The sequence below is a fragment of the Vicia villosa genome, linkage group LG7 (genome assembly GCF_029867415.1).
Source record: "Vicia villosa cultivar HV-30 ecotype Madison, WI linkage group LG7, Vvil1.0, whole genome shotgun sequence".
Taxonomy (NCBI): Eukaryota; Viridiplantae; Streptophyta; class Magnoliopsida; order Fabales; family Fabaceae; genus Vicia; species Vicia villosa.
Window position 1 is genome coordinate 49970771 of NC_081186.1, and position 16579 is coordinate 49987349.

Consider the following 16579-nt stretch of genomic DNA (forward strand, 5'->3'; position numbering starts at 1 on the left):
TCACGTTCCACTACTCGAAGTTCAATCCAGTAAAATTAACAGGCAATTATGAAACAACAAGACAGCACACAATATGACAACTTCATGTAACAACGTTTTTATTGATATTATTTACATTAAATATATGTTATTTCAAATAATGTAACAAGCTTGAGAACAACTATTACAGTTAACCATGACAAAAAAAATGCTACAGATGCTTCCATTTCCCTCTCAAGAAACCAAAAAGAATGAAATAAAATACAATGTATACAAAAAGCAAAACCCAATTTTGGCTGCTTTCTACAAAAGCTATTGTCCACTAATCTGAGAAAATCACCTTATATAAATACCACCAGTGCTTCCATCTTTTTTTTATTAGTATGTGTTGTGCACCAACCATGGACAAAAACAGATTGGTTGCTGTATAAGCTGAACCTTCTTACTTTGCAAAATCAACTTGTAGTGACATATGCAGAGCCCTCTTTCTTTTCAATGACAAGATTTCGTCTCATATTATTTATAGTGCCTTCGTTCGGCCTCAGAAATCTTGCTTTGAACACTGATTTGTTGTAATGTCTGTTCTTGGAGATTTTGCGATTTCGTGCAAAAGTAGATATCTTAAAAATTTCACTACATTAGGCTTGACTCCACTGGTATATGTTGAGATGGTACTAGATATGCTACATGAGATTTGTGTATAGTCTAGTTGAAAAAATATGGAGACTTCAAAACTTCTTGAAGATCGAAGTCTCCTCGTTCCGGTAAAGGAGGAAACTTCAATGCGGGAAAAGTCTTCTCGAAATTCTCCAATAACTGCATTAGGATTCAACAAGGAGCTTTCATAAACAGAACAAACATTTGGTATCCAATGACAAGTTTAGTGATAAGCAATAATATATAAAACAAGTTGAAAAGGAACAAAAATCCAAAATCTTGTAGAATTCAACTAAATGAAAGATACTTTACATTTTCCAAGATCGGAGCATCGTAGAGTTCAACAAACTTTTCCCTCAGTATCCTGTTCATTTCATCAACATCACACGCATGCGTCCAATAAGAATCATGAACCCCTGCAATTAAACATTGATTCACAAAATTTGAATTCCTCCTAATTCGAACAATAACACATATTCCGTGCATGATGAAAGTGTGTGTTGTATAAATCAGTGCGCACCTGCAAAGTTCATCCCTGCTTCTTTACAAGCTACGGCAGTCATCATCATATGAGAGCCATCAAGAGAGTGAACAAAATTTGGGGGGAAAGCTGTTCTCTGCCTTTTTACCATTACCTTGTCCGTCTCCCGCTGTAATGTCAATACCTGAAGGGATGTCTTGATCTGCACCAAATCCAATTTTCTATATTAGTGTCGTAAATGATTTTGCAAACCACGTCTGGATTATTAGCCTTGTTGAAATTCAAAAAAGAAACAAAAGAAACAAGGAAAAAATTAGGCTACTGTTAAGACAATTACCAGATGTCTTCCGATTTCTCGGTAAGGTTGTACTACGGGAAGCCCAAGGGGTGTAACCCATCGCACTGCTTGGTTTGTGCAAGCTATCACCTATTCCATTGTCAAAATTCAACCATTACATTTACCGAGATTCCTTACAGGCTAAAGCATGTTCAACATCTAAACAATGTTACTTAACAGAAAATTACTCATACCTTTGCACATTCACCTAGCCAATTCATAATACTTCTTGCAGCCTCAAACATCTCTTCTAAGGCGGTGAGAGTGGTCTAAAAAATAAGTGAATGATAAGTAAAATAATAAAATATTTAGAAATGTCCACATTCAACTCCGCATATCGAGTTCCCTTACTTTTGCAGCATAGCAGGCGGCGGCAAACAACTCTGAATCATCCTCAATCGCACAACGCTCCTTAAGCCTCCTCTTAATCTGGTCTCGGGCCCCAACATAAGTCACTCCATACACCGATGTCATCACTGTCTGCTTCACCAACTTTCGGTCCACCTAATGTTGTAAGTTTTGAATAATTTAGTCGATATAATAATAAAACTAGGGTTGACACACGATTATATACCATAGCTCTAAAAAGTCCTCTAGGTTTATTTTGTCCAGTATCCCACAGCAAAACATAAATTAAAGAATAAATGTTTTGGAACTAGAAAGTGAAAAAGAAACCTGGCTGATCAAACGCCTAGCATGCAATGCATGTGGAAAAGTTTTGGGATCTTTCAGTGCATCTGTTTTCATGATTTCAAGTACTCTGCATCACAATACAAAATTTAACGACATCAAAACAGTATTGTGATAAGATAAATACTAAATACAAAGTGCAAACACCTATTTATAAAAAGTTTTCGGAATATACATTAATAGTGTATATTGTACTGATTAAACTTTCTTCATTTGATTAACAATTTTATAATCTCCTGCCATAAAATAAAACAGGTGTCAGCTTGCACTGAGATAACTACCTGGCGGCAATTCCTGAGTAAACATCAGCAGGCTGGTCTCCACCAACAAGATTGACTGCAGCAGCTCCCAACTTTAAACAGAAAAAAATTGCAGCAAATTATGATAATGCAGAATAGAGAGATAGAGAATAAGAATACGATTTTTTCAAGCTGAAATTGCATAAATCCCCTCATATTTTCGAGCATATAGGTTTTATGAATGAAAAACGATACTCGTTCGTTACATAGAAGACATTCCAATTTCCAACTAAATATTTTTATCAAACTCAGAACTCCCACCGCCCAGATAAAACACAAAGCAATCCAAAACTCAGGAAAAAAATAGAGTGAAATATTACCTTGTCCCTACCAAGTGCTGCGTAGTGTTGTAAGCCATTGCATGAACCATCCTAGTAAGTATGAAAAAGAAAAAAAATTAAAATGAGAAAGAAATACTAAAGCATGGGTCGCGCACAATGCCTTCAAGTCTCAACTTCATCAAATACGTGTCGTGGAGAGTGACTAGAAAAAAACAGAACAATACTATTTTGGGATACGCTCAAGTATACAATACATAAGCCTAGCTTTAAGACCAGGTATTTCATTTCCATTAAAATTTTAAACCGGCTTGCGACAATACAATACATAAGACAGGTAGAAACCAGCTAGTGTTCGTCTCAGCCTGGTTTAATTACATATTCCTAGATTATATGAAACCTCGAGTAAGATGATAAAGAGGGGTTAAGGTAGTTGCGATTAGTGAGGTTAGTTATTTAGTAAATTAAAAGGGGTTACAAATAGAGCAAATCAGTACACGCTCCGGTGACTATTATAAGCAAAAATTCACTTTATAGGTAGGTTAATTGAATAATTGATGTGTCTGGTATATCTGTATACCAAATACATCAGTTATTTAATGGATCTAAAATGTGACTTTTTGCTTATAATAGTGACCAGAGGGTGTAGAGGGTGTAAGGAGGAGGGTTAGCTTGTAATTTGATAGTCATACTGTAGATGGAGTATCATTTGTTAAGGAGAAGCTCGGGAGAATAGATCTCTGTTGAAGTTGCGTGTTTTTACTTGTTTCTGTCTACCTCCTCTCTATGTTCGCAACAAGTTCTCATTATTCAATGAGCATGATGTTTCATCCATATGAACGTGTCATCCAGATATAATTCAAATTAAAAGGATTTTTTCACCCTCTTGCTAACACCTCTAGTGCTGCAAAAAATGACTTAATTGTTCTCCTATCTTGATGAAAAATTTCAATTAAAAACGGTGTGTATTTCCAAACAAATGTTTAAAATTACAGCAAGATGAGTACCTGGTGTACAGGCATATAAGAAAGGGTAGACTCGGGAGTAGGGCTTCTCAATGCTTCAGAAAGATTGATACATGCTGCCAAGCACTGAAAAGGATCCTCTGCTTGCAACCACCACCGCCTTCCTTCAAGAGGTCTGTCTGCAGAATCGAAAATATCATCCAGGTGGCCCTCGGTAAATGCTATTCGACCATCATAACTTAACTTGTCCACACCACCAGCATACAAATTTGCCAGATGTATTTTCAACCATTGTAAACCTGACTTCCCCAGAGGGCGTCCCTCTGCAAACTCAAGTATGCCTCGACATAGATCAGAACCAAGATGGTTCAAATATGGGTGCATTGGATAAGCACGCCCTCGGAAATCAAGATTGTGAGGATAGTAGAAGCCTTCTTCTTCTTTCATCTTTCGTGCAACCTACAGCAAAAAAAGCCAATGCAAAAATAATATATGCAACCTCTTTTGGAAACCGTATATAAATGTATATTTCGGATTAGAAGGCTCCTTACAGCCAGTTTAAGTTCTATATCACATCGTTGTGAATGTCTCTCATTATTATCCTTTTTGACGGTTTTAACTTTCCACTTCCATTTTCGGATTTCTGCTTCATCTTCTGTGTCTGGTTCCTCTGGAAGGGGAAGCTTTAAACAAAAAGGACAGTCAAGCAAAACACAATTGGAAATGGATATATTAATGGAACCGGAAGGGGCAAAAAGAAAAGAGAACTAAACTTGGAAATGACCTAGATAAAAAGCATGCAACATTTTTTTCAAAAGTTCAGTGTATGAGATGAAAGTAAAGCTACTTTAGTTGAAGATCACTTCTTTCAGTAAAATGGACTAAGTTTGGAGGGAAGGTGGAAATTCAATAAATAACATAGCAACAAGTTATTTGGTACTCACATCATCGCGATCCACCAAGTCAGCAAGACGGCCTCCGTTAGCCCATATTTGATCGATCACGCTGAGCACACTTTTGTTTACCCTCCATTTGGTATCACCAAGAGTGTTAAGTGCCTAAGCATAACAATTCCAGAATTAATTTCAAGAAGTATAAACTTCAGACCGTGAACTGAGATACAAATGTACAAACATTATAAAAAATTCAACCTCAAAAATAGGGTCAAGTTGATTCTTGGGAGCCCGTTTTACAGCTTCACGTTGCTGCTTTGCTCCATGTATTCTCATTACATATGATGGCAAAAACAAGTATGCTCCTTTGTCATACCTACAATAACATCGCAATATTTATGGGGAAATTAACAATTTTGAACAAAATAGCAGAACTCAGCCACAACTCATTCGTAGAATTTGTATGGCAATACGATCCGATTAGAAATTTAACTTGGTAAAACCTCGGAACAGCAAAGTATATGTTTGAACATACTTTTATGATTCAAAGATTGCTATCAAACGTTAAAGCATTATACAAGTCAACAGAACTTAGCTTACATAGAAAAAACTCAAATTTCAAAATAAATTGAATAGGAAAATATTTGAATATGTGACATACCCTGTCCAGTGATTCGGTGGAACCAACATTGGCATGTAGGGGATAACCATGTGCCTGGCCTGATAAACACATTTTGATGTTAACATCAGTCTCATGAATTTTTAGGCATAAGAAAACAAAACTTTTGCTTGAATGTATAGAAATGTTGTTAGACAACGTCTATCGCTATTGTTCAGCAATACGCTGTTCCATACAAAATATAGTCAAATAACGGCTATAGTAGCGCTGTAGCAATATTGTGTAACGTAATTCGAACCAACCGCTATTTTCTACAATCTGTGATTAATAATACTCTAGAGAGCAACAATAACAGCCGAACCTAGAAGAATAAAGCCATAAATCTTGTCTAATTACATACTAAAAGAAATGTGAACATGAATTTAAGTACAAACAATTCTTAGAGGATAATAGGTAGGTCACTTACAGTCTTTTCAAGGCCCTTCTGTATCATAGGGTCGCATTCGATAACGCCATATCTCCTACTTCCATTGCTAATCAAGTAAAGAGTGTTCATTATTATTCAATGAAGGAAAAATTAAATTAAATTTACAGATAATGATTGTGAAAGTGTATTATCAATCTCACCTCGAATCACCAGAAATCGTCTTGAGGGTGTGCTTAAATGCAGGGTAAATGTCTGGAGGACCACCATCTCCAAATTGATTGGCAGGCGGTTGTAGGTATGCTGTTTCTATTAACAGTTGTATCAAACGAGAGCCAACCTGGAATATGCATGAACTATATTGTAACACAAAGAGAATGACCTTTCTTGTTCATAGATACAAGTACAATACAAATACTAGTAATTACAAACCTTTACTTGAGCTTCCTGTCCCCAAGGTTTCGCTTGATCTCTTCCCCGAACTATCCCCATTGCTTGTTGCTTCTTCTGCTTTTTTATTAAATTAGCAACTTTTTTCCTAATTCTTTTCTCCTCTTTATCAAGTTTTTCCTTCTCTTCAGCTGTCAGGTTGTCAATTTTTACAGGTTCAAGAACAGATTCACTATCAGATTTGTCAGTGGTTGTTTTCTTCGCCTTTGACTTTTCCATGAATCGGTATATCCTACCCTAATCCACATTTGAGAGTAGAGTTTAAGTTAATAAACACTTGAATATTGTGATGTCATGCTAATAACATCAAACTTGAACATTAAAACAACCTGGAATTGACCGCATTATTACTAAACATAAATTCAAATTGACCATACTAGAATTAGATCATCATTCATCGGTAAGATTCATATGAACCATTTTAGTTAGATGGTATATCATTTGTTTCAATCAGAAGAAAGGGATTTAGAATTCATCCATTCATGTAAGTAGTAATTACCCTTTTTACTACCAAACTTGCATGTTTGGACCAGTGTTGTCGATGGCGGATGGCGGTCCATGGTGGAAAGCCAAAATCCCGCCATACCAGCACACTTTGCAGCGCCATTATAGCAGATTATGATGGAAAAACCCACAATATCAGCTGATATTTACCATTGCGGCAAGCTCAAAAACTGTCATGTATATACACCATGGCGTCGTCGCCATGGCGAATATTTGATAACACTGGTTTGGACTATCCTCAAGTGATTCTAAAGACTTAAAGTGATTTTGGTATGTTTGAGGCTTGTCGACTAGAATTGATTTTGCTTCTAAAATTGATTCTAACTTGAAACTAGAATTTGCACCTTTTGCCTCCAAAGATGATATTGCATGTGTTGGATTCACTTTAGGGAGAGCCAAAAATGATTCTCGATACTTAAATTGATTTTGCTATGTTTGAGGGCTGTCAATTAGAATTGATTTTACTTCTAGAATTGATTCTAACCTGAAGCTAGGATTAGTACCTTTTGCCTCAATTTATTGTTCAAATCATTTTCACATGAATCATTTTATTTTTACCTAGAGCTCGCTCACTTTTAAGTTTTAACTAAAATCAATTTTACAAAATCAATTCAATCAAAGTCTTATGTACATAGAACCAAATATACACTAAATAAATGACAAAGGAAACATATAGAAGATTAAAGCATAAAAGTACTATATTGAATACAAAAGCATAGAAGAGAAGGTGCATATTGAGCTCAAGCAACTGATTTAGCGTATATTCGGATCTACGGAGAAAAACTTGATTTTGAGTGAATTGATCCTATAAAACTGATTCGGGTTAACAGTGAGTAGAATGTAAAGTGATTTATGTTTGGATAACTTTATTTAAAAATTGAGTTGAACAATACATTTCAATGTAAAAATCACTTTTAAATTCGAAAGCTACAAATTATAGCTTCAAGTAGAATCAATTTTGGAGGCAGAATCAATTCTACTTTAGAAGAACCAAACACCTCAATTTCATTTCACAGTCAATTCTACACCTTTAGAATTACCTCTAAAATTGATTTTGGCTCTTCCAAAATCTAAACCAAACATACACTAAACCTAATCGTTACGAATCTCTAGTGTATCTATTTAGGATTAGGATATAAATCTCATTTTGAATCCTGATTACTACGAGGAACTCCATTCAATTCACACTCACATCTCACATCTCATTATACATAAAAGCATAAAACTTTACCTCATGTTCAATGGCTTCCCCTATCTGACAAGCAGCTTGAATAACTCTAGCACTCCCAACCCCATTACTATTAGTCATCAACAACCCCATCAACTTATGCATAGTAATAACAGCCATCATATCAGCAGGCAACTCATTGAAAAAAGGCGAATGACTCAACCTAGTCTTACTATCCTTACAAAGCTCTTGATCCGCCACAATCGCATTCTTCAAAGGCTCAAACCAACCGAGAAACAACGACTTCATGTAAGGCAAATTAGGCGAAAGCTTCTGCTCGCGCATATCCTCCAACAATTCCTGATACTCCCTCGCCGCTTCCTCCCATGCCTCAGTCTCAATCTTCACCTGCCTCCTCCTAAGCATCTTATACTTGTAACTATTGTTCTTATTCTTTTTCATCTCTTGAGGCTTTTTCTTCTCTTCTTTCTCTTCCTTCACCATTTGTTCTAACAATTCCTGAACTTCTTCTGAACCTGAACCAGAACCTGAACAGTCATCTTCTGTATCAGTTGATTCAATAGCTTCTGCAACACTACCGTAGCTTCTAATGTGATTCAATGAAATTGAAGAAAAACTAAAAGGGTGTTCAGAAAACGTAAATTCAGATCGACCCAGATTGTTTTCCGAAGTAAAAATACCAACTTGACTGAAACACAAAAACGGTTGCCTTGAGTTAATCCTTGTTTGGGGCAAGATTTTCTCGGGAAAATTGTCATGGTGAGAGAATCCGTGGGAACTAGAAGAACGTGAAATTGAGGTGGGTTGTAAGGATAAGCTGAACTTATTTGAGGAAGCGCGTTTGGCTAATTTGGACCACATTTTGTTGGTGATGAAAGAGAGGAATGGGAAATTCAGTAGTGAGAGAATTGGGACATGAGAGAAAGAATTGATTTTGGTGAGAAAATTTGAGGTTTTGGAAGATCTGGGTGTGGAAGGGTTAGTGGTGAGAAGCAGTAGCCGCCATGGACGTAAAACCCTTCATAAACCTATGATGTTTGATGTCTTGTTTTTGCATGTGACCCGAAATTACTTTTCGGATTTTCCCAAAATTAACAATTGCTACTAGGTAAGAAACTAAGAATGTTTTAAAAAATTTAAACAAACCGAACGGGATAACCGAACCGATTGGAAAAAAAAATTTAAATAACCAAATTTAAAAATAAAATTACCCAAAAAATTAGGTTTTGGAAAAAATTATCTAGGTAATCAGGTTTGGGAGGTGCCCTATACATAGGTGTCACCCCGCATGGCGCCAAGGTTCAAAAAGTAACATGTATGCGCCACTCCAGGTGGCGCCATAGTTGAAGGGGAAATTAGGGTTTTCTTTGAGTGGCGCCTGTGTACAAATTTTGTACATAGGAGTCATATAGAGTGACTCTTATGTGTTAGGATTTTTTTTCCACACATTTTCTCAGTCGTTTCTCACATTTTCTTCCATTTTTGCTGCCATGGCTGACTTGGCAATTTTTAAGAGAGATGATCATGTGTTTTTCTCTGCAGTGAAACCGCCGATTAAAATGAAATTTTGGAACATTCACTCCATGAACTTAACCGGGTTGTTGTCACGGAAAAAGGGATATTGATAGAAAACATTCATTCATTAATTAAAAGGTACATTGAAAGTCACTAACAGAAAATAAGAAAACTAAAACATCTAAGAAATTACAACGGTTAAAACAATGTCATTTGGTTCATGCATCATTTGAATGCAATCAATGTCGTATTCCACCTTATCCCGTTTCTCCGGTCACACCAGCGACCCTTGTTTTAAGCCTCTTGATGTTTTTGATTTGTTCGCCGGATTAGTACTCCCCCTCTAAAAAAGTCGTGAGAGTCCTCTTGAGTTGCTCGATGGAAGAGATATTCCAAAACATAACCGGCATGGGAGGTTTGACGAGAGAGAATATGACATGCATGTTCCTTCTGCGATACTCCGGCTCAGGTTCGAGACGCCATGTTGATCTCCGGGGCGGGGGCTCTGTTGTCCGGTGATCTCCATCTGGCCTAATGCGAGACATTGTTGTGTTTGGTGTTTGGTGTTTGTGTATAAATTCAACCCTATGAACCCCTAATTTATAATAGTAGTGGGTAGAAAAGGAGTACTGTTGCATACTGTTTACAAGCACGCCTAACTTGTATGATAAATGCAAGCACACTGATCAACGCCTGACTTGACGGGACTAGACGAAAGCATGCGTATTTGACTGTCCAAAATACAGACTAACAGTATGGGACATGAAGACAGCTTCACTACAAGACAAATACATGAGTAGTTGATTTAATTAAAGATAGTACAAATACATAACTAGTTGATTTAATAAAAGATAGTACAAAGACATGAAATACTAGTTGATTTAATAAAAGATAATACAAATACATAAGTAGTACAAATACAAATATAAATACATAAGTAGTACAAATACAACTACAAATACATAAGTAGTACAAACACATGACATACAATTAATTGTTGGTGGAGGTTGCTCCACGATTAGGACAGGTATTTTTATTGTGCCCGACTTGACGACATATGCCACACTTTCTTACCATTTTCTCATGATCATCCATTTCGGTTCTGATGCGTGTGTTGTTGGGTCGACCTCTTTTATTTCGCCGCATGTTGTCATTATGCCAAACCACGTCCCCCTCATACGCAGGCCAATAATCCTCCTTTGCCATCACTTGAAATGCATTGTTGTACACTCCAAGCAAGGTCTCCACCTTGTAAATGGGAGATAAAAGTGCTAAGGGATCTTGGTGTATATACGAACATGCTGATAAGACATGAGAGCAAGGCATGCGAAAGGCTTGAAACTTTTCGCAGTCGCACCACCCTTCTTCTGTAAGAACCCTGTATTGTTGTCTCGGAAGGCCCTCATTATGATCAATTGTTTCTTTGACATTGAAGGTCCGGTTGAATCGGTTGTAAGATGTAACATTGTGGCTGTTGGCTTTGGCAGATTGTTCTTTCATGAATTTGACGCAGGTTTCGCTGAATACTTGTCCGGATTCTAAAACTGCACTCCACCGCTCACCTCTTCTTGCAAAAAGAGAAGTCATCCTAAAGTAGGTTGCTTGTACCAAGGAAGTAATCAGAAGGTGTCTGATGCCCTTAAATACTCCGTTCATAGACTCCACAATATTTGTAGTCATGTGCCCCCATCGCTGCCCGTTGTCGTAGGATCTGGTCCATTTCTCTCTAGCTAGATTATATATCCATCTGCATGCATCTGGATTTGACAATACGATTTCGCGTCGATAATATTGGAACGTCGGTTGAGTTAATGCATATCCAGCATTGACAAGAGTCTTCTGAAGAACCTTATCCTTTATCTCTCGCATGAAATTTTGTGCGATATGTCGAATACAGTAAACATGCGTTGAAGGTGGGTCTTGCCAATAGTTTACTGGATTGTTATACGCACTCTCGATGGAAGCATGCCTATCTGAAATCAAATAGAGCTCAGGTTAGGGAGCAACGTGTGTCCGAAGATTTTTGAGAAAGAAACCCCAACCTCCCACAGTTTCTCCTTCCACAAGAGCGAACGCAACAGGAAAAATGTTACTATTTCCGTCTTATGCCACAGCCATCAACAAGGTCCCCTTATATTTACCGTACAACCAAGTGTTATCTATTTGAAGAATTGGTTTGCAATACGCAAATCCTTGCACACATGGGCGGAAAGCCTAGAAAAGCCTGTGGAATATCACATTTCCTTGAAGGCACGTTCCGTCTGGAGATTGCGCCTGAAGGGTCTCTAAAATAGTAATGGTTCCAGGAGCATAAATCAGAAGCGTAAATAAGAAACATGGAAGTTGTTTGTATGAATCCTCCCAATTGCCATACACAAGTTCGATTGATTTGGTTTTTGCCAACCACGCCTATCTATAAGATGGAGTGTAATTGTAAGTTGCAACGATATGAGAGATTATCGTTTTCACCTTTACTGACGGATCTTTGTCTACTAGAGGCAAGATTTCTTGACATATAATATCATAACTTAGCTTACGGTGATCTTGGGAAACATTTGTGTTAACTCATATGTGATCTTGGGAAATAGATCCTATCACCCAGGAATCACTTCTCTTCTTGTATGATGCAGCCAACCTGAATCCACAATCAAGGTATCTACACATAATTTCGTACCTCTCAACATTGGCGTGATCAACTCTAAAATCAACATTGTTTTCCATATGAAATCTTTTTATGGCCATGATACATTCCTCCCTTGAACGAAATTTGTCTCCAACTTTTAACCGTGCATCTGTTTGAGTGTATGGATCATAGAAAATATCATACGATGGTTCGTCCCCATCCAAGTTCAAGTTCCTCATGTGCGCTGGAGGCATATACACTTGATCTGGTGGCACAAAAACGTCCTGTTCGTCTTCAGATTCCTCATTGACCATGTGATCAACTTCTATTTCTGGTGCTTTTTCTTCTTCATCTACAACGTCGACCTCTACTTGCTCGTCGATCAGTGAATCAATGACTTGTGACTCCACCAATTGTGAGGGTTGAACTTCTGGTAGAGTAACATACAATTATACGGACTCGTAACCAGAATACTCATGATTGAGAAACATATTCTGCAGGTCTTCATCATCTTTAACCTCAACTTGGACAAACTTGACCGGGTTGTTCCCACGAAGAAATCAATATTGGTAAAAAATTTGGGATACATCACCTCGTGCAAGCTTTGTCTCTAATATCTTTTTGAAGTAACTAAAATTTGCTTTTATGTTTAAAGAAAAATGTGTAACCTCAGTATTTCTAAACAGAAAACCAACATCTTCGCAAACATGGGTCTCACCAAACATGAGCATTGATAATGTATTATGGAGAGGCCATTGTTGAGTGTGTAATGAGATGTGCAATTTTTCACATAAGTGGTTTCCTTTATGTAGACGAACAATGGGTGAACCCTAAAACAATATTATTTGAAATCTGCTTACTGTACAGTCACATGCGGAAAAAGTTGATGAGATGCATGCTTGTATCGTCACAGACGTGTACTATTAATTTGAGGTATGCATGACATTATTGCACAGTCGACTTGACCAGACACAGCCATACTAAGTTGCGTATACAACACACATGCATTTTCGGTCATACTAAGTTACGTATTCAAACAACAAACCCTAGGAGAGAAAAAACAAAAAAAAAACCTCCCCAGGAAGGCGCCACCTGGGGTGGTGCATAAGTGCAATTGTGCCCTAACTTTTACAGGAAGGCGCCACCTGGGGTGGCGCATATGTGCAATTTTGCCCTAATTTTTACACTAAGGCGCCACCTAGGGTGGCGCATGTAACACCCTTCTAAACCCCGCGACAATTTTAAACAATTATATCAGAGTAAAACATAAACACAAGGGTGCCACGATTATTTAAAATAGATAAACCAACCATGGTCAAGTCATGCTTCATTAGGAAACGATTTAACAAAAACACAATTATGTTTATCACAGCGGAATAAGAAACATCATCAACATAATCAAATGGAAATATAATCCAACACCAATTAAAATAGAGAATTCTCATAAATCTCTATAACTATCGTCCCCCCAGTGTTACAAGATCAGAGCATGACCGACACGACCCAACATAAACGGATAAACTCTACGAGTCATCCTCACCGAGCACTAATGCCGCTACTCCTCAATCTGAAAATGACAACATGTAAGGGTGAGTCTCATTCTCAATTAGTAAATATTATGCAATCCATAAGCAACAAGCATCATAATATACCGTTCACCCAATTATACATATTCAGATTCACACCTATTATTCATCAATCACACAATAATAGATTACAACACAAAACACAAAAATCCATACAATCATGTTATGACAAAATGCATATGACACAACTGACACTATGCATATGGTACCAAAATTCACGAGTCACATTCACTAGGGGTGGCAAAACGGGCCAGGGTCCGCCGGGCCGCCCGCGCACCCGCCAAAAAATGGCGGGTTGGGTTGGGATTTTAGGCTCGCCGCTCGCCAAAGCCCGCCCCGCCAAAACCCGTCGCCCGCCATACCCGCCCCGCCAAAGCCCGCCGCCCGCCAAAACCCGCTCCTCCTTCAAAACTCACTCTTTTTTTAGTTAATTCTAGTAATTGTAATTCTTGATGGTTTATTTTATACATATATTTATAAATATATGTAATATTTTTTAGAGTAAATTTGTTAAAAAATTACTTTTATAAAAAATTGTTTTAAAAAATAAGTGAAAAGTTTAATTAAAAGGTAAAAAAAGCATATTAATCTATTAAAATAAAAATAGGCGGGTAAGCCCGCCGCCCGCCAACCCGCCATCTTGGCGGGGCGGGCATGATTTTGATGCCCATTTTACTATGCGGACATGCCCGCCCCGCTCGTTTTTTAGCGGGCATAAGGCGGGGTGGGCGGCGGGCGGCCCGTTTTGCCACCCCTAACATTCAGAGGACTTCTCTCTACGATGCTGCCCTTCAATGTCGCTCACACCCCACATGGGCACACGACTATCCTCATCGCTCACACCCCAATGGGCACATGATAACTGCTTACTAATCTCCGTACAATGGGAATTATCCACCAACGATCCACTTGTCAACGGGATCCATCATCAAATGCATGTGAATGAATGAAACACACATAACATACTTATAAACATCACCGAATCACGATGAACAACTCATCTCAACACCACATCACCAATAAGTATGTACATATTTTCAACATCATTCAAATAGTCATGCATTCATCACAATCATAATAACAATCACAACCAATTCATCATCACATCAAACACATTGTCACACCTATCTCATATGCACACAATGTTCAATTCTCATCAAGTAATTAAATCGATCTTTAAAGAAATAAAGTCGGCCACTACCCGTATTCATCATTCATTATATAAAACATTCAATTACTTGCACAACGCCCAAAACGACACTAAGAAATGATTCACGGATCAAAAGATACGTCATTTTAAAGTTTTAGAAAAATTCGCACACAGCAAGGTTCGCTCAGCGACGCGAGGCAGAAGCGAATCCTTCAGACCTCCGCTTAGCGGACCTCTAGCGTTGTCCAACAGAAGCGGACTACGTTGGGACCTCCGCTCAGCGGACCTGCGATTTCAGCAATTCTCAGGTCTGCGACAAACCCTGCGATTCCACCTAGTTTCAGTCTAAAATCGACCCCAGATGTAACGCCCAGAAAAATAAGTATATGCTTAATTTGGACGTTTGTGACGTTTATTGGAATTTTACCGTTTTTGAGTCGTGTCAGTCGGTAAATATTAATTATGTTAATATTTTACTTATTACTTTCCATGTGTGTAATTATTATGTTTTGGTGTTAATTGGTTAGAATTAATGTTTAGTAATATTTGGGCCAAAATTGGAATTTATGAGAGTTGAGTGGGTGAAAATGAGAAGTAGAGAAATAGAAAGAGTTATAGAGAGGTAAAATATATGATGTCTTAGAATAGAAGAGAAAAAGAGATATTTTAGAGAGAAAAGAGAGAAAACTTGTGAAGAGAAGAGAAAGAAGAGAAAAACAAAGAGAAGAAGAGAATTGTAGAAATCCAAACCAAGCTAGAATCAAGATTAACCAAGGTAAGGGGGTGAATCTAATTTATCTTGAATGTATGGTTCCTATAGTTTTGTTTTGTTTTGTTTTGTTCTTGTTCTTGCTCTTTTCTAAGCTTGACCAACAATAGTGGATTGGGTGTTTTGTGAGTTTTGAAGTTATAAACATGATTTTGTGGTGTGTATGTGTAGTATGATGATAGATATCTTCATTGATCATGTTTGTTTTTCCATTTCTCCATGTTTTCTTGCATTAGAAGGAAAAACTAGGTTATGAGAAGTTTAATGATGTCAACCATACAAAGTTGGTTGTTTATGTTGCATGATCACACTTTTATGTTGTGTTTATGATTTGTGGATGTTTAAAATGATGTATATGTGTTAGAATAAGGTTTATAAGATTCTGGGTGTGTGTTGCTCAACACGGCCCGTGTTGCTAAGCCTGGGACCAAAGAAGAAAAAGAAAAATGCCAGGGGACCAACACGGGTGCCCGTGTTGCTCAACACGGCCCGTGTTGGGTTTGACGCTGATTTCAGTGATTTTTGTGATTTTGTTCAGTGGTTTGCCTGCGAGGGTGTTTTTGGGATTTCCAACCAACTTAAGTGAGTCTGCACTATTTAGGAGGGTTTTCAAGATGAATTAGGGATCTTTTTGCCACACGAAGAATTGGAGGATTGATAAAGGAAGCCTATGCAATTGGAGAAGAACAGAGAACTCTCATGAGTGGAAGCCATTGAAGATCAACGTTCATCATCTCTATTGTAATGTCTTTATTTGATATCTTTGTAATTTCTTTGGATGATATGAGTAGCTAAACCCCCCAATGCTAGGGGGTGTCCCTGATTAACATTTGTGATGATTTTGAATTCCGAATTTCAATAACATATTTCTCTTTCATGTTCAATTTAATGGTATAAGGTTTTTAATGCTTTCCTTGTCGGACCAACTGGATTGATTTATGACTGACAATTAGGATTGACATCCATTGTTAGGGTTTTTATACCATTATACTATAGTAGATATCACCTAGGACTAGGGATACCCTATAGTAACCGGATTGTTCTTGATTATAATAATACTTGATTTGATCACTAATTTCGAAGGACTTTGGGATTAGGATTTCAATGTTCAAAGGTTTGTCCACTAAGGACTTAGGAGCAAATACCCTTAAGAACCGGTAATTGATAAGTT

The 16579-nt window shown here is 37.6% G+C and overlaps 1 protein-coding gene across 1 annotated transcript; it reads right to left on the reverse strand.

Moving 5' to 3' along the window:
• Positions 1 to 72: 72 nt before the first annotated feature.
• Positions 73 to 8864, reverse strand: LOC131620547 (DNA-directed RNA polymerase 1B, mitochondrial-like). The gene is made up of 18 exons (XM_058891660.1): positions 7808 to 8864; positions 6055 to 6309; positions 5826 to 5962; positions 5665 to 5731; positions 5241 to 5299; positions 4838 to 4955; positions 4631 to 4744; positions 4238 to 4369; positions 3729 to 4145; positions 2764 to 2814; positions 2426 to 2496; positions 2130 to 2214; positions 1806 to 1958; positions 1649 to 1723; positions 1455 to 1544; positions 1157 to 1319; positions 949 to 1052; positions 73 to 795 (listed from the first exon to the last, which is right to left on the reverse strand). The coding sequence occupies exons 1-18, from the start codon at positions 8624 to 8626 to the stop codon at positions 685 to 687; spliced, it is 3021 nt and encodes a 1006-aa protein (XP_058747643.1). The 5' UTR covers positions 8627 to 8864; the 3' UTR covers positions 73 to 684.
• Between the last annotated feature and the right edge of the window lie 7715 nt (positions 8865 to 16579).

Bases quoted from the DNA above. Each gene is read 5' to 3' on its own strand.
- LOC131620547 (XM_058891660.1), bottom strand. From the start codon at position 8,626: ATGTGGTCCAAATTAGCCAAACGCGCTTCCTCAAATAAGTTCAGCTTA. The intron at 6,310-7,807 runs GTAAAGTTTTAT...AATGTGGATTAG, and splicing joins GGGAAGCCATTGAACATGAG to GGTAGGATATACCGATTCAT. The intron at 2,497-2,763 runs GTAATATTTCAC...TTCTGTTTAAAG, and splicing joins CAGCACTTGGTAGGGACAAG to TTGGGAGCTGCTGCAGTCAA.